This window comes from Myotis myotis, unplaced genomic scaffold (assembly GCF_014108235.1).
Source record: "Myotis myotis isolate mMyoMyo1 unplaced genomic scaffold, mMyoMyo1.p scaffold_m19_p_6, whole genome shotgun sequence".
NCBI lineage: Eukaryota > Metazoa > Chordata > Mammalia > Chiroptera > Vespertilionidae > Myotis > Myotis myotis.
The window spans coordinates 85,268,082-85,293,066 of record NW_023416368.1 but is presented as its reverse complement, the minus strand read 5'-3'; the positions used below and the strand labels follow the sequence as shown (position 1 = coordinate 85,293,066).

The following is a 24,985-nucleotide window of genomic DNA, read 5'->3' as shown; positions in this document are numbered from 1 at the left end:
CTAATTGTCTTAGCTGTTGTCTTAGTCCATTCAAGCTGCTATAACAGAATATCAGACTTGGTGGGTTATAAACAACATTTATTTCTCACAGTTCTAGAGGCTGGGAAGTTCAAGACCACTGTGCCAGCAGATTACTGTGTCCTCACATGGAGGGAGGGGTGAGGGAGCTCTTTGGAGTCTCTATTACAAGGGCACTAATCCCATTCATGAGGGCCCCACACTCATGACCTAATCACCTCCTAATACCATCACCTTGGGGATTAGGTTTCAACATACATTTTGGGAAGACACCCGTATTCAGTCTGATGTTATAATGGCATTAGGGTTGTGAACACAAATGTATACATTTTTAAATTTTATTTTAACCTTTATTGTTGAGAGTATTACAGTTGCCCCCCTCTCTCCCCCATTGCCTCCCTTCACCTGGTTCCCTCCTCACCGCAGGTCTTCACCACCTATTGTCTGTGTCCATAGGTAATGCATATACACATATAAATTCTTTGGTTAATCTCTTCTCAGCACCACACCCCCCTTCCCTCTGAGATTCACCAGTGTGTTCCATGTTTCCATGCCTCTGGTTATATTTTATTCATCAGTTTATTTTGTTCATTAGAGTCCTTATTCATTTATTTTTATTTATTTATTTATTTATTTATTTATTTATTTATTTATTTATTTTACAGAGAGGAAGGAAGAGGGATAGACAGTTAGAAACATCGATCAGCTGCCTTCTGCACACCCCCTACTGGGGATGTGCCCGCAACCAAGGTACATGCCCTTGACCAGAATCGAACCTGGGACCTTTCAGTCTGCAGGCCGATGCTCTATCCACTGAGCCAAACCGGTTAGGGCTATTTATTATTTTTAAAAAAATATTTTTATTGGTTTCAAGAGAAGAAGGTAGAGGGAGAGATAGAAACATCAATGATGAGAATCATTGATCAGTTGCCTCATGCACGCCCCCTATTGGGGATTGAGCCTGCAACGCAGGCATGTACCCTTGACTGGAATCGAACCCGGGACCCTTCAGTGTGCAGGTCGCTGCTCTATCCACTGAGCAAAACCAGCCAGGGATATTTTGATTTTGATTTTTAGATTCAATTGTTAGTAGGCATGCATTTATTGCCATTTTATTGTTCATATTTTTGATGTTTTATTTCTTCTTCTTCTTCTTCTTCTTCTTCTTCTTCTCCTTCTCCTTCTCCTTCTCCTTCTCCTTCTCCTTCTCCTTCTCCTTCTCCTTCTCCTTCTCCTTCTCCTTCTCCTTCTCCTTCTCCTTCTCCTTCTCCTTCTCCTTCTCCTTCTCCTTCTCCTTCTTCTTCTTCTTCTTCTTCTTCTTCTTCAGGAAGACCCTTTAACATTTTATGTCATACTGGTTTGGTGGTGGTGAACTCCTTTAGCTTTTCCTTATCTGGGAAGTCCTTTATCTGACCTTCAATTCTAAATGATAACTTTGCTGGGTAGAGTAATCTTGGTTGTAGGTCCTTGCTTTTCATCACTTTGAATATTTCTTGCCACTCCCTTCTGGCCTGCAAAGTTTCTGTTGAGAAATCAGCTGACAGTTGTATGGCTGCTCCCTTGTAGGTAGGAAACTGCTTTTCTCTTTCTGCGTATACGATTCTCTTTGTCTTTAACCTTTGGCATTTTAATTATGATGTGTCTTGGTGTGGGCCTCCGCCCCTCATACTAGTCTCGATGTACTTTCTTCGTTACTTCTCTAGTTGTAGGACTTCTGTTCAGCCAGTTTTCAGGCAGTTCTCAATGGTGGTTGTTCTGTATTGTATTGTAATTTCGATGTGGTTGTGCAAGGTGGAAAGTACCTGGGTTTACCTGTGCTGCCAGCTTGGTTCTCCTCAAAATCATATTTTTAAAAGAGAGAGAAAAAGGGATAATGAAACAATGTCAGATTCTTGGTGATTGCTGAGTCTGGGTTAGGAGTACATGGGGGTTTCTTTGGACAAGTTATCTTTTGTGAATATTTTTTAAAAAATATATCTTATTGATTTTTTTACCGAGAGGAAAGGAGAGGGATAGAGAGTTAGAAACATCGATCAACTGTCTCCTGCACACCCCCTACTGGGGATGTGCCTGCAACCAAGGTACATGCCCTTGACCGGAATCGAACCTGGGACCTTTCAGTCCGCAGGCCGACGCTCTATCCACTGAGCCAAACCAGCCAGGGCTTTTGTGAATATTTTTGATTTTTTTTCACATAATAATTTACCAAACAAGACAGTTGCATGTGAACTAAAATCATTGCCAGCTAGTATGAAAAATAATGCAAAGGAAAAAACAAAACAAAAGAAAAATAACTAAATAAAGCGAAGGAGAAAGGAGTCGGGATGACAGAAGTTTCCCCAATCTTTTATTATCAATCTCCCTTCAAAAAAACAGTAGTTCCACAGAGAAACAAAAATGAGACCACATCTCCAACAGCCAGGCGTGCCCAGGTGTCCTGTCCTCCCCAGGTCTGTCAGCCCAGCTTCACAAACAGCAACAAGGTGGTAAGAATTCCTGGCAGCTGAAATGGAAGAAACAAACATAGAACCAACTTTGAGGGGCTTCTGGAACGGGAATCAAATTGGAAACACAGAGATGGGTAGCATCGTGTTCCGGAAACGGCAGGGGCAGGGTTTACACATGGCCTCAGGGTCCTCAGGCCACGTTGGAGGTCATTTGGACCTGCTAACATCGTTTCAGTGGAGGGTAGAAGGTGGAGGCCTTTCAGGATGCACAGCAGTCATTCTCCCTTTGCTTCGCCCAGGTCTTATCTCCACCCTCTGTTCTCCCCTGGGTCCTGAAAACTACATTTCCCAGAAACCCCTGCCTTCTTCCTTCCTGTTAGATTTGGCCAATAGGAAGCACCAATGAGAGATGGGAGAATGGGGAAAGTTCGAAGTATTCCCACTCCCTGCTCTCTTCTGCTCATCCTGAACGCTCCAAGCCTGCTCGCCCGGCGCTTCAGGACTAGGAGAAGTAAAAGCTCCCCAAGCTGCTAGCCCCTGAGTGCCCCAACAGCCCTCGTTTTCCTGAACTCTGCCCACAGAGGCCCCGGAAGCTACTTTTCTGATCTTTTTTTTTCAATGACAGTTTACATACAATATTATTTTGTACTAGAGGCCCAGTGCATGAAATTCATGCATGGGAGGGGGTTTCCTCAGCCCAGCCTGCACCCTCTCCAATCCAGGACCCCTCGGGGAATGTCCGACTGATGGTTTATCAGGCCTAAACCGGCAGTCGGACATCCCTCTCACAACCCGGGACTGCTGGCTCCTAACTGTTCACCTGCATGCCTGCCTGATTGCCCCTAAATGAACCCCGCCCCCCCCTGCAGCTTGATCACCCCTAAACGCCTCTGCCTGCCAGCCTGATTACCCCTAACTGCCCACCCCTACCAGCCTGGTTGCCCCCAACAGCCCCCCTACCAGTCTGGTAACCCCCAACTGCCCCAGCCTGCCAGCCTGGTCGCCCCACGCAGTCTGCTGTTCAGTCATTTGGTCGTCCCTCACTAACACCCCTGCCAGCCTTGTCACCCCATGCAGCCTGATGTTCGGTTGTTACTTTACTGTGACTGTGTGCCGGACAATTTGCATATTCCTCTATTATTAGTATAGTTTCCAGTGCACAACATAATGTTAGATAATCATATACTTTACAACGTGGTCCTCCCAATATTTCAGGGGCCCACCTGGCACTGTATATAGTCCTTACAATATTATTGCCTATATTCCCTATGCTGTACTTTACATCTCCATGACTATTTTGTGGCTAACAATTTGTACCAATTTGTACTTCGTCTTCTTCTTTATTTTTAAATGATTTTATTATCTCTTTTTTAAAAAAAATAAGTTGTTATTGATTTCAGAGAAAGGAAGGGAGAGGAGAGAGAGAGATAGAAACATCACTGAGAGCCTGACCTGTATGAACCAGGTGGTTGTGGTTCAATTCTGGGTCAGGGCATATGCCCAGGTTGTGGGCTCTATCCCCAGTAGGGGGTGTGCAGAAGGCAACTGGTCAATGCTTCTCTCTCATCTTTGATGTTTCTATCACTCTCTCCCTCTCCCTTCCTCTCTGAAATCAATAAAAATATAAATTTAAAAAGTCTTTTAATTTGTATTAAAAAAATAGAAACATCATATTTTTTATCTGTTCATCTATTGATGGCCATTTGGGTTGTGTCCATATCTTGGCTATCCTATCTAATAAAAGAGTAATATGCAAATTAACCATCACTTTGCGGCAAAGATGGCGGCACCCATAGTGGTTGGGGCAGGATGCTGGTGGCATTGCCCCAGCAGCAGGAGCCCAGCGTCCCTGCCCTGGCTGCACGGCGGGAGGGAGGGGCCTCGGGCCAGAGGCCAGGGCGAGGGACACTGGCGTCATTGCAGGCTGGGCTGAGGGACCCCCTCCCCATGCATGAATTTCGTGCACCGGGCCTCTAGTTGTAAAAACGCTGCAATGAACAAAGGGTACATATATTCTTTCCAATTAGTGTTTTGGGTTTCTTCAGATATATCCCAGAGGTGGAGTCACTGGGTCATAAAGCAGTTCTATTTTTAATTTTCAAAAAATCTTTTCATTGATTTTTTTTTAAAGAGAGGAAGGGAGAGAGAAAGAAACATATATGTGAGAGCAAAACATTGATTGGCTGCCTCTAGTATGCTCCCTAGTGGGGATCAAGCCTGAAACCCAGGTGTGACCTGACCAGGAATGGAACTGATGCCTTTCAGTGCACAGGACGAGGCCCAATCAACTGGGGATTACAATGAACATCGTCACTTTTTACAGTCTTGCTTGGATTAAGAGTAAGTTAACTGCAGTAGCCTACAAAAACTTCTCTCCCGTATAGCTGTTTTCTCCAACCTTGTTCATGCTATTATTGTCATGTATATTACATTTTAACATAAGTCTATCAACACAGTTTTATAGTTATTACCTTATGCAATTATCTTTATATGAGATAGGAGAAGAAAAGTTTTAACAAAAAAATATTTTTCTCTCCCTGGGGCTTATCTGAACTTGGCCCTGAGGAAAGAGCCGCTCCTTGGACAGGCTCAGGGATGAGAATAGCTCCTGTGCACACTGTTCCCATGGTGAGTGGCCTTCGAGCATCTCTAGTGGCGCATGAAGAACTCATCATCTCGCTGCCTCTGCCTCCCTGTGATCCCTGCCTCGGGTAAGACCCCTCTCGGGCTGATGACAATAACTTCCCAGAGTCATAGGGCATCGAGCAAAGCCTCTGACTCACTCCACCTCATCAGTGCTTAACAGCAAACAACGGCGCAGCCCATTTTTACAAATGAGGGAGGCTGTCGTCCTAACTCACAGTCAGACAGCCAGTGAGTGACACGACTAGGACCAGCGTTTGGAGCCCCAGCCCTTGCCCCCTCAGGCCTTCCACCAGAGAAGTGTAGGCCAGACTCACTAGCTGGATGAAGAAGGCACATCTCCAGGGTAAGTTGTTTCTCACTTGAATCCCGCATCACCCACATGCCTTCCTCACCCCTTCTTTTCTTCTCCTCCTTCTCCTCCTCCTCCTCCTCCTCCTTCTTTTGTTAATCCTCACTTGAGGATATTTTTCCATTGATTTTTAGAGAGAGTGAAAAACTTCGATGTGAGGGAGACATATGGATTGGTTGCCTCCTGCATGTGCCCCGACCGGGGCTGGGGTTCAAGCCTGCAACCGAGGTACATGCCTTGACCAGAATCGAACCCGGGACACTTCAGTCTGCAGGCCAACGCTCTATCCACAGAGCCGAACCAGCTAGGGCCATTGGTTGATTCTTGTATGTGCCCTGACTGGGGATCAAACCCGTAACCTTGGCATATCAGGACAAAACTCCAACCAACGGAGCTACCTGGCCAGGGCCACATTTTCCAGTTTAAAAATCATGTTTCTCACCTATCCCCGCTGGTTAGAAGGCCAGCTCCATGACAGAAGAGGTTTTTGTTTGTTTAATTCTAAATTGTATCCTTAGTGTCTACAATATTGACTGGACCTAGGAGGTGCTCAGTAAAGTTCGTGGAGTAAAAAAGATGTGAAAAACCTTTCTACTGCCCGGCCCGCGTGGCTCAGTGGTTGAGCGTCGACCTATGAACCTGGAGGTCACGGGTTCGATTCCCAGTCAGGGCATATGCCCAGGTTTCGGGCTCTATCCCCAGTGTGGGGTGTGCAGGAGGCAGCTGATCAATGATTCTCTCTCATCATTGATGTTTCTCTCTCTCTCCCTCTCCCTTCCCGTCTGAAATAAATAAACTCAATAAAAATATTTTTTAAAAATAAGCATTTTTTTAAACCTTTCTACTGCCTTTCTGTTATTCTCAGAATAAAGCCAACCCCTCTCTGTATCCCACAAGGCCTTATATTACCTTGCCTGCATCAACCTGCCCTCATCTCACCCTTCTTGTCCATCCTGCTCCACCACAGGGGCCTCCCTGCTGGTCCTTGAATAAGCCAAGCTTATCCCAGCCTCAGGGCCTTTGCACCAACTGTTCCCTCTGCCCTCCCCCCATATACACACACGGCTTTTCCTCAGGTCACTGGTCAGCCGTCACCTCCTCAGACAGTCCCTCCCTAATCTTCTTTTTCCATCACCATGTTTTACTGCCTCCCGCACTTGAATGTCAGTGCCACATTGGCAGGGATTTTTGTCTTTTTTCATCACTGTTGTGTCCTCAGTGCCCCGAACAGTGCTTGGCACACAGTAGGTGCTCCATAAAAGAGTGCAGTGCGTCCCAGAGGAGCGAGGCTTACCTGTATCACAGCTGCCCCCAGTGAGCCTATACTCAGGTTGACGCTCTGAGTCGTGACTATTTTCTGGAACTTGGGAAAACAGCCCTGCAGGTACAAATGTCAAAGCAGGCGGGACCTGGTTAGGGGCTCGGAGACTCTGAGGCCCTGTCACCACCCACCCCTTTTGCGGCCATTCAAACTGCCCTCAGATTCAGGGAGGAGAAAGGGACAGGGCGCCAGGACCTCAGCTCCCTCTCACTTGACTGCCCCCCAACATGCCAGCATTGCCCTGGCCTCCTCCTTCTTCCACACACCCCCCCAGAGCACTCCCCAGTGTCCACGTGGGCAAGTCATCACTAACTGTGGGACCCCCTTTCTGTGCCTCGGTTTCCCAACTGTAAATGTGACCAACTGGGTCCCCCTCACAAGATTTTTGAGTGGATTAAGACAGCGGTTCTCAGCCTGTGGGTCGCGACCCCTTTGGCGGTCGAACGGCCCTTTCACAGAGGTCGCCTAAGACCATCCTGCATATCAGATATTTACATGACGATTCATAACAGTAGCGACATTACAGTTATGAAGTAGCAACGAAAATAATTTTATGGTTGGGTCACAGCATGAGGAACTGCATTTAAAGGGCCAGAAGGTTGAGAACCACTGGACTAAGAGACTCTATAGGAAGTACATAGCAGTGGCCTGACACAGAGCCAGCGTTCAGGAACTATTCGTTATTTCCGAGTGTTCTTTATATATGAACAGAAGGACGTACGTGTTTCTGGCACCTTCTCACTCATTTCCTACAACAACCCCATAAGGTAGGTATTTATTTTCTCTTTTTTCCCCCCCGCCAATATATATTTATTGATTTCAGAGAGGAAGGGAGAGGGAGAGAGGGATAGAAACATCCACGGGAAGAGAGAATCTTTGATCGGCTGCCTCCTGCATGCCCCACACTGAGAATCGAGCCCACAATTCGGGCAGGTGCCCTGACCAGGAACCGAACCGTGACCTCCTGGTTGGTAGGTTGATGCTCAACCATTGAGTCACACCAGCTGGGCTCTCTGTTTTATAAATGAAGACACTGAGGCTCAGACAGGTGAAGAGATCAGACACCGTGGGTGAGCAGAGCAGGCTCCACTCCCCTTGCTGCGGCTTCGGAGATGCCCCTCACCTTCTGGGCCCCCAGCACTTCCTGTGTTTGGAAGCTGGGGCTGCCTCGCTGCTCACTGTTGGCAGTTCAGTAGCCCCTTCACGTAATGAGTATTTACTCAGTGCCTATTGAATGCGGGGCAGTGGGCGCTGGAACCCAGCAATGTGAAAACAGACAAAATTCTTGCCTTGGTGGAGCCGACATTTGCGTGGGGAAAACAGGTACAGTGGGGCCTTGACCGAGTTTTCTGAGATACCAGCTGTCTCGCAGCCGATTTTTTTGCATTGAGTTGAGAGAGTAATTTGAGGTAATGAGCTCCTTAACGAGCTCCTTAACGAGCTCGGTCTCCGAAGGAATTAAACTCGTAAGTCAAGGCCCCACTGTAGTAGGTACTGGTTAAGCACCAGACAGACACTGAAGTAGAATAAGGAGATGAAGTGTAATGGTGATTTGGGGGGAGATCCTATTATAGAGAAGGGGTCAGGAATATCTCACCAATGGAGCACAGACTAGAAGGAAGTGAGGTAGGAAGACATTTAGGGGAAGAGAATTCCAGGCAGAAGGAACAGCCTTTGCAAAGCCCCTGAGGCTGGCAGGCGCCTGATGTGTCTGTGCTGCATCGAGGAGGCTGGTGTGGCTGCAGCAGGATGAGTGAGGGTGTGAGTCAGAGGAGAAGTGGTTGTGCAGGGCCCAAGGGGCCAATGCAGGGGTGGGCAAACTTTTTGACTCGAGGGCCACAATGGGTTCTTAAACTGGACCGGAGGGCCGGAACAAAAGCATGGATGGAGTGTTTGTGTGAACTAATATAAATTCAAAGTAAACATCATTACATAAAAGGGTACGGTCTTTTTTTTTTTTTAGTTTTATTCATTTCAAACGGGCCGGATCCGGCCTGCGGGCCGTAGTTTGCCCACGGCTGGACTAGAGGGATGTTAAAGTGAATGCCCAGCCCTGGCCAGTGTGGCTCAGTTCATTGGGCATCATCCTGGCACCAACAGGTTGCTGCTTCAATTCCCAGTCAGGGCACATGTCCCGGTTGTGGGCTCGATCCTGGGTAGGGGGCATGCAGACAGATAGAGAGACAGAGAGACAGAGAGAGAAACATCAACCTGAGAGAGAAACACCAATCACCGGGAATCAAACCCGCAACCTGGGAACGTGCCTTGACCGGAAATCGAACCCACCACCTTTTGGGTATAGGACGACGCTCCAGCCGAGTCACACCAGCCAGGGCAAATGTGCAATTTTTATAAAAGTCCCCAGCCCTCGGGGTCTACCATGGTGGTGGCCAACAAAATCGGGAGTTACCGCCTGGTGGATGACATCGGAGGACACGTTGTGCCCGGTACAGGCCGCAGTCCCGATGGATTTGCAGCAGCTCCTGGGGTAGGTGTAGCCAGTCGTCTTCTCAAAGGAGGAACCAGAAAAATCTGTGTAGTTCTTCACCCCACAGCACTTCAGCTGCAGAGAGGAGAATAAACACTTGAAGACTTCCTTTCACATATTAAAATAACAAAAACAATAGAAGTCACAGTCACCATGGCTACTAGACAGCAGTCACAGTATTCCAGGGCCTGGGCTAGTGCCGCCCTTACCCCCACCCCCATCACGGCATTCATGGTTCTCATCTTACTGGGGGTAAAAGCTGAACTCATCATGGCCCGCAAGGCCCTGCAAGACCTGCCCTGTCCCCTCCAGGCCCTCATCTCTGCCCACTCTCCCTTTCACTTTCTCAGCTTTAGCCTCCCTGTCTCCTTGATGTTTCTCAAACGCACTTGGCAAGTGCCAGCCTTGGGGCCTTTGGATAGGCTGTTCCCTTTAAAAAAAAAAAAAAAAAAAAATTAAATACACTGTTTTTCTTTCCTTTTTTTTTTTTTTTTTTTATTGATTTCAGAGAGGAAGGAAGGAGAGAGAGAGAGAAATATCAATGATGAGAGAGAAACATTGATTGGCTGCCTCCTGCACGCCCCCTCCTGGGGATCCAGGTCGCAAACCGGGCATGTGCCTGACGGAATCAAACCGTGATTTCCTAGTTCAGTGGTCGGCAAACTCATTAGTCAACAGAGCCAATATCAGCAGTACAACGATTGAAATGTCTTTTGAGAGCCAAATTTTTTAAACTTAAACTATATGGGTAGGTACATTGTTATTAACTTAATTAGGGTATTCCTAAGCTGGCCTTGGCTAAAAACATCCTCAATCTGATTGAGGTACGTTCGCTGAGGTCGCCCCCTTCCAACTCTCCCATCCACACTCGTCTACTTGTTTCGTCTATCCCAGTGGTCGGCAAACTCATTAGTCAACAGAGCCAAATATCAACAGTGCTTCTTCAAAATAGACTCGCTCAGGCCGAAAACCGACTCCTGTGCAAGGGCCACAAAGTTTCAATCGCACTGTACGTGCGCGCCCGCATGTGGTATTTTGTGGAAGAGCCACACTCAAGGGGCCAAAGAGCCGCATGTGGCTCGCGGGCCGCAGTTTGCCGACCACTGTACCTAGTTCATGGGTTGATGCTTAACCACTGAGCCATGCCGGCCAGGCTACAGCACTAGCTTCTGAGGAGGAAAATAAATAAACATATATTTAAAAAAAATAATGGAAAGAGGTTTTCAAACACCCAAGAAGGACTTGCACACCCATGTTCACAGCGGCATTTTTCACAGCACCCCAAAGGTGGGGACAGCTCAAGTGTCCACTGATGGATGATGGGTAAACAAAAGGTGCTGTATCCATACAACGAAACCTTTTTCAGCCTTAAAAAGGAAGGAAATTCTGACCCTTGCTACAACATGTGTGATTCCACTTATACGAGGAGTCAGATTAATAGAGACAGAAAGTAGATGGTGGGTGCCCGGGCTGGGGAGGGGGAGAATGGGAAGTGGGTGTTTAATGGGGACAGAGTTTCAGGTTGGGAAGATAAGAAAGTTCTGGAGCTGGATGGTGGTGATGGCTGCACAACAATGTGAGTGTGCTTAATGCCACTTAAAAATGGTTGTGATGGTAAATTTTATGTTATGTACTAGAGGCCCAGTGCACGAATTTGTGCATGGTGGGGGGGGGGGGGCGGACACTTGGCCTGGCTGGCGATCGAGGCTGATCGGGGCCAATCGGGGCCAGCCAGCCAGGAGGAGGGACCTCAGGAGATTGGCCAGCTGAGGGAGGTTGTCTGTGGGAGCATCCTGACCACCGGGGGGGCAGCTCCTGCGTTGAGCATCTGCCCCCTAGTGGTCAGTGCATCGTCATAGCGACCAGTCATTCGGTTGACCAGTCTTAATGGTAGCTTAGGCTTTTATATGTAGAGCTGTTTTATCACATTAAAAAAAAAGATGGGACTCTCACCTTCTCCATGACCAAGTTCCATTCCATGGAGAAGTCATCGGGCTCATTGTGACCCCTGTAATTCTTCTTCAGGGTCACAAAGTTGTATTCCAGGGATTCTTCCGGAGCCTCAAAGGGGAAACGGGAAGCCATGAATACACAAAACAGCAAGGTGCCCCGTTTGGTGAGGTTTCTTGGGGACAGAGCCAGGGGGTGGGGGCTTCCCTTCTGCTTCCTTCACGGTCCCTCCCCTCAGCCGTGGGTCTGCGCTGGCGGATGGCGCCTTCAGGCTCCCGTCAGCCCGGGGAGGCATCTGGTCGTCTCCATCACAAACCAGTTTGAATCATCTGCTCTTTCCAACCGCCCACACATCTGCCCCCCTCCCACCCCATTTGGCTGAAAGTCTATTAAAGACTTGAATATCATCGTTAGCAACTGAATCAATCTCTCTCTCTCTCTCTCTCTCTCTCTCTCTCTCTCTCTCGCAACTGCATCTCTCTGTGCACAAGAAAAGAAACACATTTAATTTTCTACTGTTTAAATAAAGGTCTAAATTTTAAGCGTTTCCCCTGAAGAGGTGACATAGCCACATGGTTCAAAATTCGCAAAGCACAGACGGGTAGACCATGAAAAGTCTCCTCCCACCTTTTTCTCCCAGCCAACAAGTTCCTCCCACTCCACAGCGACTGTCACTGCTTCCTGTGTCCCCAGAAGAGACATCCTATGTGTGTCAGAGCAAGTGCATCCGATGGCTTTCCTCCTGGCTTCACAGGACTCTCGGGCTGCACCTGGCTGGTCGTTAACCAGGGAGGCCGTGGCTCTTGGTCCCCCGCTTGTGTCCCGGCAGCCTTTGTCATTTTCTGTGCTCGCTGTGCCTGCGACCAAGGGCTGCCTGTGGCCTCTCAGCCACAGGCATCCAGGGAGCAGCACGCAAGCGGCTGATGGGAGGTGTGGGGGCCAGTACTGCAGCTTCCTGGGCCCTCGCGTGGAGAAGCAGCTGTGTGTCCTGCACCGGGTCCCCAGGGCCCCCAGCGGGGCTGAACCCAGCTGCCCACAATGTCACCTTTTACCAACTGCGTGCCCTTCCCTGCCTCCCTTCCCTGTCCCTACAGGTGCTTCTTGGGGTCACATCTCAAATAAACCAGGAGCCTTCACATTCTTGTCTCCGAGTTGGCCTCTGGGGGGACACAAATGAGGACATCACTGTGTCCTGAAGCAAGTACCATCTTGTTCATGGACGGCCTTCTCCTTCCTTCCTCCCCCAGGATCGACTGCCTTGTGATGTTATAAACTGCCCCCTCCAGTGACGCTCCCGAGGCCGGGGGTTTTGCAATCCCCGTATGCATGTCGTTCTGCCCACGGACACACAGGCCCTTGGGTAAAAATGGGATGGTGGGGTCAAAGCATCTGTTTGTCATTTGGATGGATTTTGCCAAATAGCCCCCTGTTTTCAACATATTCCGAAGCCCAACAACGTGTACGGCATTTCCCATTGCTCCTTACCACCCACCACCCAGAGCAGGACAGGGGGTCAGATGAACTGGGCCAGTTTCTTGGGGCCTTCGAGGGGAGGCCTGAGGTTTTCGGCTTTTCAAGGCATCCTTAAGGCCCAGTCTCCCTCCTTGGGACCTCCCTGCCTCCCTCCTGGGGTGGGGTGGGGTCGGGGGCTTCAGTTCAGTCTGTTTCTTTCTTTAAAAAAAATTTTTTTTTATTGATTTCAGAGAGGAAGGGAGAGGGAGAGAGAGATAGAAACATCAATGATGAGAGAATCATTGGTCGGCTGCCTCCTGCACGCCCCCCACTGGGGATCGAGCCCGCAACCCAGGCATGTGCCCTTGACCGGAATCGAACCTGGGACCCTTCAGTCCACAGACCGACGCTCTATCCACTGAGCCAAACTGGTCTGTTTATTCCTAACGCTGAAGGGGAGAAGCAGCGCTGTACTCACAGTTGGGAGGAAGGCAAGGACCAAGGTGGCGACCGTGATTTCCACAGTGAGGATGACAACCATCCACAGGAGGCTCTGGAAGACACGGCAGGGGCGACGGGAGTGGGAGCTGCTGGGCGTCCCCGCCCACGCCCAGGCCACGTGGCTGCCCCGGGCTTGAAAGAACAGACATCCAGCGGGGTAGGGGCCTTTATTTCTTTCATGTGTCACTTTCCTATTTGTCCAGGTTGCAGGGTAAACTTAGGAGCCAACTAGCTGGACCCTCACTTCACACCCAGCACTGTACGGGCTTATGTGGCAGGTGTCATAAAGGCTGTAGGTCGCAGATAGCAGGGACCGGGTTGGGGTGAGTGGGGTGGGGTGGGGAGGACAGGACAGAAGCAGGAGGAGGGGAGAAGCCTCAGACCCGCTAATGTGGGAAGAGGGTGACAACTCAAGGGGAGGGGCAGGGGACAGGTCGGTGTGTGCAGGAAGAAAATATCAACATTCGCTGCCTAACGTTTCCAATGAGTTCACTTGCACAGTGGAAAACAATGGGAAATTTGGCAGGCAGAGGGGCAGTCTTCAAGTTACCCATCAAGGAGAAGCTGCCTCCCCCCCCCCCCCCCGCCCCGGGTGTCTCAGTTTCCCCGTCTGCACAATATGGCGGTGGGACCAGCTCTAGGGGTCTCGGTGGATTCTGTGGAGCTTGAGGCCAGATGGGAGTGAAGTAAGGTCACCTCCTGGCTTTCCTTTCATGCATTTCCCTTTGTACCTATTATTATTATTATTATTATTATTATTATTACTAGAGGCCCAGTGCATGAAATTCGTGCATGGTCGGGGGGGGGGGGTGTCCCTCAGCCTGGCCTGCACCGTCTCCAATCCAGGACCCCTTGGATCATGCCTAAACCGACAGTTGGACATCCCTCTCACAATCTGGGACTGCTGGCTCCTCACCGTTCGCCTACCTGCCTGCCTGATCGCCCCTAACCACCTCTGCCTGCCGGCCTGATTGCCCCCTAACTGCTCTCCCCTGCTAGCCTTATCACCCCCCAACTGCTCTCCCCTGCTGGCCTGATTGCCCCTAACCACCTCTGCCTTGGCCCCTGCCACCGTGGCTTTGTCCAGAAGGACATCCAGAAGATGTCTGATCTAATTAGCATATTATCCTTTTATTAGTATAGATTATTAAAGACCTGCTTGATGATTTAGGCTGAGTCACCTGGCTTATCTGGCCCTCACACAGAGAGGAAGGAAAGTGCAGTGGATACAACCCCGGGGTCCCCACAGCCCACAGGGGTAAATGTGGGTGCAGGGCTTAGCAGGTGTAGGACCCCAAAGGAGTGGCTCATGTAATAGGTTATGAGGATTAATATTAATATCAATGTCACTCTCTCCCTGTCTCTGGGTGACTAAGATAACCAGACGTCAGCAAGTCCCAGTGGCTCTATCTTCAGAATCTATCCCCAGTCTGCCCTTTCTCACCCCTCCCACAACTCCACCAGGTCTAGCCTCCACCATTCCCACCTGGCCCAGCACAGTGCCTCTGCTGTGGGGCCCCCCCGCTGCTCCCCCCATGGACACCAGAGGGCGCCCGTGAGCACCAGCACCTGTGAGTACCTGCGTCCCAAAGTCCCTCCTCTGCTCAGAACCTTGTGTGGCTCCCAAATCCATCAAAAAGACTTTGCTTTTGTGAGTGAGGTCTCAGAGGCTTTGGGGGGACAGAGACTGGTGGTAAAGCAGGTCGGATTTGCAGACAGGTTGGATGTGGGGTTGTGAGAGGGAGGACTCTGATTCCTCCAAGTTAAACTATGGTTAAAATGGTGTCCATATCACATTAAAGATAAAATGAAATATTGTAGGCATAGGATGTGGCTAAGAAATATTTGCTGAGCTCTAACCGGTTTGGCTCAGTAGATAGAGCATCAACCTGCGGACTCAAGGGTCCCAGGTTTGATTCCGGATAAGGGCCTCTACCTTGGTTGCAGGCACATCCCCAGTAGGGGGTGTGCAGGAGGCAATTGATCGATGTTTCTAACTCTCTATCCCTCTCCCTTCCTCTCTGTAAAAAAGTAATAAAATATATTTTTTTAAAAAAGAAATATTTGCTGAACCTAATTAAGAAAAGCAATTGAGATGATGGAACTTCAGGGAGGAAGAGGGTGGGGGCAGGGTGCTCTAGGAGGTAACTAGAGTAAGAATTTCCCTGAAACTCCCAAATTGAAATAACCAGAGACTGGTAGCAACACAGTAGAGGAAGGAAAACAAACACACTGGAGACAGATTAAACATAAAGTGGGATAATCCGCTCCAACAAGATTCTAAGGGAAATGAGAAAGGGGATGCTGGGAGCTGGATTTAAAGAGATGGTTAGCCAAGGCTGTGTGTGAAAATAAAGCATGTAAAATCTGGGACATGCTATCTGCATGGTCATGCTCAAAACGTCATACCCCATGTACTTGAGCATGTACTTGTTCATGTATGACGAATCACAGTGTTGTGTTAGTGGGATGGAAAGAACAGCATGCCTAGAACAGACGCAAACACAATGGAAACTCATGTAGACAGAGGAGGACCAGAGGGGCCACTCAGTAAGGGGGGACAGTATAAGTCAGATCCCTACCTCACACCACACACATGGTTAAACTCCAGAAGGCCATGGGGAGAAAACCTAGGAGAGTATAATTCATGACCTTGGGTAGGAAAGGAGTTCTACTAGTAAGTGAGACACATCATAAAGGAAGAGATGTATGTGTTGATGCCATCAAATGAGACACCATGAACACTGCAAATGGGCAGGAGGGATTTGCAGTGTGTACAGTAAAGGATTTGTACGTGCAGGGAGAGTTTTGGGGTTTGCCTGCAGACCCAACTTACAAACAAGAGAATCTCTCTGCTTTCTTTGGTTGTGCCGTACCACACGGGGAAGCCCAGCAGCACTGTGAGGCAGCCCATCACCAGACACAGGTAGCTAACGTGGAACAGGTACATGGATGACAGCCCGAGGACTTTTGTGAGGACGGCCCCTCTGAACTTGACGTAGATGCCCAGGACAATGAGGATCACGCCAGACACCTTTAGAACATGAATCAGAAATGGAAAGGCAGCCTGTTCATTGTTTACAAAAGGAACTCTCCTCAGGGAGGGACAGGAGAGTGAAGGCCAACATGATCAGCAAAAACATGAAAACATTGATCGCGCCCCGTGTCCTGAGGATGGGGAGAAACATCCTTATACGTTTCTGCTAGGCAACAAACTTTATTTTTTTGGGGGGGAGGACACGGGGGAAGGACACTTGCAATTTATATTTAAAACCTTAAAGGTTAGCCCAGCAGGTGTGGCTCAGTGGTTGAGCATTCACCTATGAACCAAGAGGTCACAGCTCTATTCGCGGTCAGGGCATAATGCCCGGGTAGTGGGGTGTGCAGGAGGCAGCTGATCAATGATTCTCTCTCATCATTGATGTTTCTATCTCTCTCTCTCTCCCTCTCCTTTCCTCTCTGAAACCAATCATAAAATTATATTTAAAAACAAACAAAACAAAAAATCCTTAAAGGTTATATGGTAAAAACCTTTACCTAGAAATTCCATTTCTAGATATTCAGCCTAAGGAAAAGCCACATATTTGCCTCAGTACCAGGATGTTCCTTAAGGACAAAGCATCAAAAATCACTGAAGTGCCCTAACCGGTTTGGCTCAGTGGATAGAGCGTCGGCCTGCGGACTGAAGGGTCCCAGGGTCGATTCCGGTCAAGGGCATGTACCTTGGTTGCGGGCACATCCCCAGTGGGTGGTGTGCAGGAGGCAGCTGATCGATGTTTCTCTCTCATCGATGTTTCTAACTCTCTATCCTTCTCCCTTCCTCTCTGTAAAAAAATCAATAAAATATATTTTTTAAAAAATCACTGAAGCAACCAATAAGAGAGCAGATAGGTAAATCATGGCAATGCAGTGGCACCACACACCGTTACTTTAAATGATACTGTAGGACAGGGGGTGGCAATTTTTTTTTCTGAAAATACCCAGATATTATGAGCTCTGTAGACTATAAGTTCACTTTTATCTAATCCTTACCTGAGGATATATTTATATAGATTTTTAGAGAGACAGGAAGGGAGAGAGAGAGAGAGAAACATCAACATGAGAGAGAAAGCATTGACTGGAAGCCTCCTGTATGTGTCTGGCCCAGGGATTAAACCAACCCAGGTATGTATCCTGACCGGAAATCAAACCTGCAACCTTTTGGTGTATGGGGAGGATGCTCCAACCAACTGAGCCAGCCAGCCAGCCAGGGCTGTAAATTCTCTTTGCAAAGCACTCAGCTATGGTGGTGTACATCAAAAGCAGCCATATTTAACTTGTAAACAATTTTTTAAATTTACAAATATTTTTTATGTATCTACCTATCCATCCATACATCCATCCATCTATCTGGGTGTACTGTGCTGACCCCTATTGTAGGAAAGCGTTTATTAGTACAAAAAGATGTTTTCAATGCCTTAGGAAGTTTTTATTTTATTTATTTTTTTATTTTTAACTTTTATTAATTTCAGAAAGGAAGAGAGAGATAGAAACATCAATGATGAGAGAGAATCATCCTGCACAACACCCACTGGGGAATCGAGCCCACAACCTGGGCATGGGCCCTGACCGGAATCAAACCAGCTGAGTGATGGGTTTTTTTGTTTGTTTTGTTTTGTTTTTAAATATTTTATTGGTTTTTTACAGAGAGGAAGGGAGAGGGATAGAGAGCTAGAAACATCGATGAGAGAGAAACATGGATCAGCTGCCTCCTGCACACTCCCCACCGGGGATGCGCCCGCAACCAAGGCACATGCCCCTGACCGGAATCGAACCTGGGACCCTCCAGTCCGCAGGCCGACGCTCTACCCACTGAGCCAAACCGGTCAGGGCTGATGGTTTTTATTGAGCAATGTTCCCACGATAGGCATGAACCCCTTTAATGTGCTGTCTCCTTTCTTTTTCTTTTTCTTTTTTTTATTTTTATTTTTTCATTTTTTAAAATATATTTTTATTGATCTCAGAGAGGACGGGAGAGGGAGAGATAGAATCATCAATGATGAGAATCATGGATCGGCTGCCTCCTGCACACCCCACACTGGGGATCGAGCCCATAACCCGGGCACGTGCCCTGACCAGGAATTGAACTGTGACCTCCTGGTTCATAGGTCGACGTGGTGTCTCCTTTCATTCCCATCAAAATGTCACAGCACAGGGAACGAGGAGGAGTGATATTGAATATCTTTCTCTTTCCGGGCAGCCTGTCCTTATCCTGCTCTACTATAAGAACAATCACTTCTTGAATAATGCACATGCTGAGTTATTTTTATAGTAAGAAAACAGTGTTTTGAAAAATTTAAAGGACCAGAAAATGACCACTCCCTCCCACCCTCCCAACACACTTTCGCTTTCTGCCGGATTTGACTTAGAGCCAAGAGGTCCTCGCTGCCTCTGGGCTCCCAGATCACACCCGTCTGTGATTTCCACCTGCTCTGGGTCAGTGGAGGCTACCCCTGTTCCCAACACGTCCTGCCGCTCGTCAGCCTGCCCTACATTCCTCCCGCTTCCCTGGGGACCGCAGAGCTGGATGCCAATGAATTTGGATCAACTTATTTCTGTCTTCGAGGGAGTTAGCCGTGGAGGAAGGGCCGCGAAGCCTGGGGCCTGGGTTGTGACATACTTACAGCCATGAAGCCATTGAGGAAAAGTAACCGTCTCTTCAAGGAATAATAGGGGGTGTGCGTTTCAGCCATGCTGGCAGGCTGGGCGCCCTGGACATTAAGTCAGCACCTTCCTACGCCTCTGCGCTACTGTTTCCTGAGATGGTAGAGGGCTGGGGGGGAGGGGGGCGGGGGTCACTACAGCTGACGTGCTCTATTCCTCTCTCTCCTGACTGCCTGAGCATCTGCAGGGGAGGGGTTGAGTCATCAGCCTTTATCACATCACAATTGGAACAGGTGCTCCAAACATCCTTCCTGCCGGCTCTTCTAACCAGGCCACGTGAGGCGTGGAAAAAAGGAATGGTGTGCCACCCTGGTACCCCCAGATGCCATGGGTAGGGTGCTCAGCACTGACCACTTACGTGGTTGATGCTAGACTGGGGGGCCAAGGGGGCAAGGGCCTCCACTATCCCATTCATGGCTGCATTCCCAAAGCCTGCTACACAGCAGGTGCTCCAAGACACCAGTGCGGAATGAATGATTCAAAAGGCACTATCCCTGGCCGGTGTGGCTCAGTGGATAGGGTGTCGGCCTGCGGACCAAAGGGCCCCGGATTCGATTTCAGTCAAGGGCACATACCTCGGTTGCAGGCTCCTCCCTGGCCCGGGCCCTGGTCAGGGCTCGTGCAGGAGACAACCAAACCATGTGTTTCTCTCACATCGATGTTTCTCTCTGTCTTTCCCTTTCTCTTCCACTTTCCCTAAGAATCAATGGAAAAAAATATCCTCGGGTGAGGATTAACAACAGCAAAAAGGCACTATGACCCAGGAATCTAATGACAAGCCACTGGGTCCCAAGCTCCTGCCCACACGTTAGCGAATTTGGCCCATCCTTCTCCCAGGGCTCAGAGAGGCCAAGATCACTGCCTGAGGCCACACAGGAAGCAGGATCAAGGCTGGGCTTTGAAGCTCCAAGAGTGCCATGAAGGTGGGAACCTGCGGCCCCTCCCCAGGAACCCGGCCTTTCTCCATCTGAGGCTTGTCAGCCAAAGCTGGTGGAGCGACTGTCCTTGAGCCCATGAGTCACTGGTCACTGGGACTTTCTTGATAACAGAGGCCGAGAGGGCATTTCAGGGCAAAAAAATGTGCACGTGGGCAAAGAGCCCACAGGCCCCGCTCCTGCAGCCCCTCACCCCCATTATCTCCCGGACCCCAAGTCCATGCCACACCAACCCTGTGCCCCCTCTGTCCAGCCCTGGGCTGCAGTTGTCTGCGTCCAGTCCTGGAGGGCTCGGGACTTTAAAAATCTTCTGTGACCCCAGGGAAGAAAATACTTTACACTTGAATTAATCTAGTGAATGTTCGTCAAATTTCCTGCTTCTCGGAACAGGTGGAACTAAGCCGATATGCATGGAAGAGGAACTGTCTCCTCCCACAGGCCATGTTCACAGCGAGGACAATGTCCTTCCGCGTCTGTCTCTAAATGGTCTTTTTACAAAAATTATGTAATTGATTTGAGAGCGAGGAAGGAAGAGAAGCGTCTATTTATATTCCACGTATTTATGCATTCATTGGTTGATTCTTGTATGTGTCCTTAGTAGGGATCGAACCTGCAACCTTAGCATATCCCCAGGACCCTCTAACCCACTGAACTACCTGGCCAGGACCTAAATGTTTTTTTAAAACAAGGAGCCTCAGAGCCAGGGGCTAAGGACACGAAAACGGGGGCACAAAGGCGGGCGAGAACGTGGGGGTGGAAGGGGGCATGGGGAAATAGAAGGTGCAAAGGAGGGTGGAGAAAGGGGGATCAGAGGGTGGGGGTGCAAACAGCGATGCAAAGAAGCGCGGGAAAATGCGGGGCGGACAAGGGCGGGGTGGGTGGGAGACAGAGGTTGGGGTGGATGGAAGGGCAGGTTGGGGCGCCTGCCGTCGAAGGGGAGCAGCCGGGGTGGGACAGGCCGAGGGAAAGGAGGACCCCTCCGCGCCCCCGCCCCCAGCCTCACCGCAAGGCCGCGGCCCGGCCCGGTCTCGCGCGCCCTCTGTCGGCCTTCAGTGGCCGCGCGGCCCTGCGTGTGTCCGGACTCGGATGGGTCCCCCAGAACAGCCGCTCTGCCCGCGAGTGTCATGAGTGCCATGAAGTCCCAGGAGTGCCATTTGTGAGAAAATGAAGCTACAATTCCCACCCCCAGGCTCCCCCATCACAAGCCCATTGAATTGATGGGAATAGGCAGAATTGTGCAAGCCACGTGGTTAAAACAGAAAAGCATGCAGAAAACCAGTACAAACTTATCAGTGACGGTTAAAAGGTTCTAGAAACAGTGAAAAGCTCCTCGTGAAGTGGTGCTACAGAGCCATTAGGAGGACATGCAAATACCACTGTAGAAATAACACAAGAGCCACTTCAATATTTCCTTAATAGCAGGGCTCACTGTATTGACACAATCCTGGTTTATTTCTCCACATGCGTGGTCTCCTTCCTTATAATTAGGAGATGTCTCTCTCTCTCTCTCTCTCTCTCTCTCTCTCTCTCTCTCTCTCTCTCTCTAATATATTTTTATTTCAGAGAGGAAGGGAGAGGGAGAGAGAGGTAGAAACATCAACGATGAGAGAATCATCAATCAACTGCCTCCTGCACGCCCCACACAGGGATGGAACCCTGACCTCCTGGGTCATAGGTCGATGCTCAAGCACTGAGCCATGCTGGCCAGGCAGGATATTTTTCTTAAATGAACCATTTCCAAGAAAAGGGAGTCTATTAAATATAAACACACACACACACACACACACACACACACACACACACACACTATTTTATGTCAATAGCCCTTGTTAGTCCATGAACGATCCTTACATTCATAGATTTGTCATCAACACCAACAACAGGGTTCTCAGGAGTTAGGTTCACCCGGCCGACTGTTCATGTAAAATTTGCAGCATTGATATAGTTGTGTGTTCAGGGCCCACACAACCTGTATCCACCCCTGACAAGAGGCATTTTATGGTTTAAGATATTTTAGTCGCACTCAGTGGGGGAGGAGGTGACAAATCAGAATCTACCAGCCAACAGGAAAGTGAGCGCAGGGCAGCAGGTGTCTGTCCGTGCTGAGGCTGGTCATTCCCTCACTCTGGGTTCCCAGGCCACAGACCTCAGCCCGGGCCAGGGATGTTGTGACGTTGTGGGCTGAAATCTTCGTCACCATCATGGCTGCCGCTTGAACAAGAAGCAGAGCATTTCCACCATGAGGGACCTTTTGTTGTTGTTTGGTTAATTTTTAAATATGTTTTATTGATTTTTTTACAGAGAGGAAGGGAGAGGGATAGAGTTAGAAACATTGATGAGAGAGAAACATCGATCAGCTGCCTCCTACACACCTCCTACTGGGGATGTGCCCGCAACCAAGGTATATGCCCTTGACCGGAATCAAACCCAAGACCCTTCAATCCTCAGGCCAGAGCTCTAACCACTAAGCCACCGGCCAGGGCTTCTGACTTATTTTTGAGCCTTTGTACTCTGAGTGCTGAGGGCCTTGGATGGGGTGGGGAGGGAAGGCCCCTGTCTGGTAGGGATAGTCGCTCCTCTCCTCTTTCTCTCTGCATATAAATCTGGAATTTCTACCCCTGCAGCTCAGCAGAGACTCAACTTCAGGAAAAGAGGGGAGTAAATTAAGGAACACCAACAGATTTTGGATGATATTCAAAATACTCAGCCACAGCCCTGGCTGCTGTGGCTCAGCGGTAGAGCACTGGCCCCTGCACTGAGGGTTCGGTTCCTGGTCAAGGGCACGTACGTGGTTGTGGTTCATTCCCCAGCCCTCGTCGAGGCCCATGTGTCTTTCTTGCATCGATGTTTCTCTCTTTCTCACCCCCCTCCCTCCTTTCTACTCTCTCTCTAAAAAAAAAGGAAAAAAATATCCTTTGGTGAGGATTAAAAAACCCCCAAAACTCAAGAAGGCAAAAGCATACAATGGAGTCAAGACAGTCTCTTCAATAAATGGTGTTGGGAAAATTGGACAGATACACGCAAAAAAATGAAATGAGACCGCCAACTTACACCATACACAAGAATAAACTCAAAGTGGATAAAAGTCTTAAATGTAAGACGTGAAATCATAAAAATCTAAGAAGAATCCATAGGCAGCAAAATATCAGACATATGTCATAGCAATATCTTAGCAAGAACTAAGGAGAAAATAAGCAAATGGGACTACATTAAAATAAAAAGCTTCTACACAGCAAAAGAAACCATCAACAAAACAATAAGAACGCCCACTGCATGGGAGAACATATTTGCCAATGTCATCTCTGATAAGGGCCTAATCTCCAACATTTACAGGGAACTCATACAACTTAGCAAAAGGAAGATCAACAATCCAATCAAAAAATGGGCAAAGGACCTTGAATGACAGTTTTCGAAAGAGGACCTACAGAAGGCCAAGAGACATATGCAAACATGCTCAAAGTCACCAATCACCTGAGAGATGCAAATCAAAACAACAATGAGGTACCATCTCACACCTGTCAGACTGGCTACCATCAACAAATCAACAAACGACAAGTGTTGGCGAGGATGTGGAGAAAAAGGAACCCTTCTGCACTGCTGGTGGGAATGCAGACTGGTGCAGCCACTGTGGAAAACAGTATGAAGTTTCCTCAAAAAACTAAAAATGGAACTCCCATTTGACCCTGTGCTCTCACTTCTAGGACTATATCCCAAGAAACCAGAAACACCAATCAGAAAGGATATATGCACCCCTATGTTCATAGCAGCACAATTCCCCATAGCTAAGATCTGGAAACAGCCTAAGTGCCCATCAGCAGATGAGTGAATTAAAAAACTGTGGCACTTCTACACAATGGAATACTACCCTGCTGTAAAAAAAAAAAGAAGGAATTCTTACCATTTGCCACAGCATGGATGGACCTGGAGAGCATTATGCTAAGTGAAACAAGCCAGTCGGAGAAAGATAAATACCACATGATCCCACTCATTTGTGGAATATAATGAGCAACATAAACTGATGAACCAAAATAGAGCCAGAGGAAAAAAATATTTTAGAATATAATAGAAGTAGATTTTGATCTGTTATTTGCAGATTTTTAATATTTCCCAAACTTTTGTATTATTATACTATGTTAGTACAGTTTGGGTAATATTATTATATTTAAAATCATTTTCTTGAAATATTAATGTTTATTGCATGTAGCATTATTATGCTTAAAATAGTTTTTCTTGAAATATTAAAAACAAAACAAAACACAAAAACTCAGCCACAAAGTACTGCCCAGGCAGCAATGAGCCAGGCAGAGCAAAGGTCTCGATCTGTGGGACCAGGAGGCCTGGGAGGGCCTGGTGAGAATCCTAATGAGAGTTCCGACAGAGTGGCTACTAGACCACTGGCTGCAGGTGACACTCCTTAAGGGGGCTCCGGTTTTGTTTTTGTTTTAATCCTCATCCAAGGATATTTTCCCATTAGTTTTTAGAGAGAGTCGAAGAGAGGGGAAGAGACACACAGAGAGAGTGACAAACATCGAAGTGAGATCAATTGGTTGCCTCCTGCATGCGCCCTGACCAGGACTGGGGGTGGATGGAGCCCATAACTGAGGTATATGCCCTTGACCAGAATCTAACCCGGGATCCTTCAGTCTGTTGGCAGACACTCTATCCACTGAGCCAACCCAGTGGCTGGTCCCTGTGGAGTCAAAACTGTCCCCATCCCACTGAAAAGTTCATAAGTAGTTTTCAGAGATTCTGCACCTCTAATGCCTCAAAGGGATCTATAACAACTGCAAACAGGACCTTTTAAAGTATGTGAGGAGCCCCAGCTGGTTTAGGGCGTGTACCTGAGTTGCATACCTAAGTTACAGGATAGATCCCTGGCCCTGGTCAGGGCGCATGTGGGAGGCAACCAATCTATGTGTCTCTCTCACATCAGTGTTTCTCTCTATGTCTCTCCCCCTCCCTTCCACTCTCTCTAAAAATCAATATCCTCAGGTGAGGACTAACAAAAAAATAAAACACTGAAGCATGTGAGGAGTGTTTCCCCTTCTAGAAATTTCTCCTGCAGATTTTTACTCAAGCACATAAACCAGGAGCTGGCAAACCCAGAGGGTAAATATTTTTGGCTTTGCAGACCACACCATCTTTGTTACTACTCTGCTCTTGTAGCACAGACAG

At 48.4% G+C, this 24,985-nt stretch overlaps 1 protein-coding gene across 2 annotated transcripts; it reads right to left on the bottom strand.

The window, feature by feature from the left end:
• Positions 1-2,364: 2,364 nt before the first annotated feature.
• TSPAN16 (tetraspanin 16) lies at positions 2,365-18,904 on the bottom strand. Of its 2 annotated transcripts, XM_036315032.1 has the most exons (7): positions 18,836-18,904; positions 16,009-16,206; positions 13,150-13,224; positions 11,223-11,330; positions 9,192-9,344; positions 6,755-6,838; positions 2,365-2,521 (listed from the first exon to the last, which is right to left on the bottom strand). In XM_036315032.1, exons 1-7 carry the CDS (start codon positions 18,902-18,904, stop codon positions 2,474-2,476), a joined length of 735 nt encoding a protein of 244 aa, XP_036170925.1. In that variant the 3' UTR covers positions 2,365-2,473. The 2 variants fall into 2 exon arrangements, with proteins under 2 accessions (XP_036170925.1, XP_036170926.1); XM_036315033.1 differs by lacking the exon at positions 13,150-13,224.
• Between the last annotated feature and the right edge of the window lie 6,081 nt (positions 18,905-24,985).

Excerpts from the sequence above, each read along its gene's own strand:
- TSPAN16 (XM_036315032.1), bottom strand. The coding sequence starts at position 18,904 with ATGGCTGAAACGCACACCCCCTATTATTCCTTGAAGAGACGGTTACTT. Across the intron at positions 16,207-18,835 it reads TCCTCAATGGCTTCATGGCT|GTGTCTGGCGTGATCCTCAT; the intron begins GTAAGTATGTCA and ends CATGTTCTAAAG. Across the intron at positions 2,522-6,754 it reads TGGGGGCAGCTGTGATACAG|CTGCCAGGAATTCTTACCAC; the intron begins GTAAGCCTCGCT and ends CTTCCATTTCAG.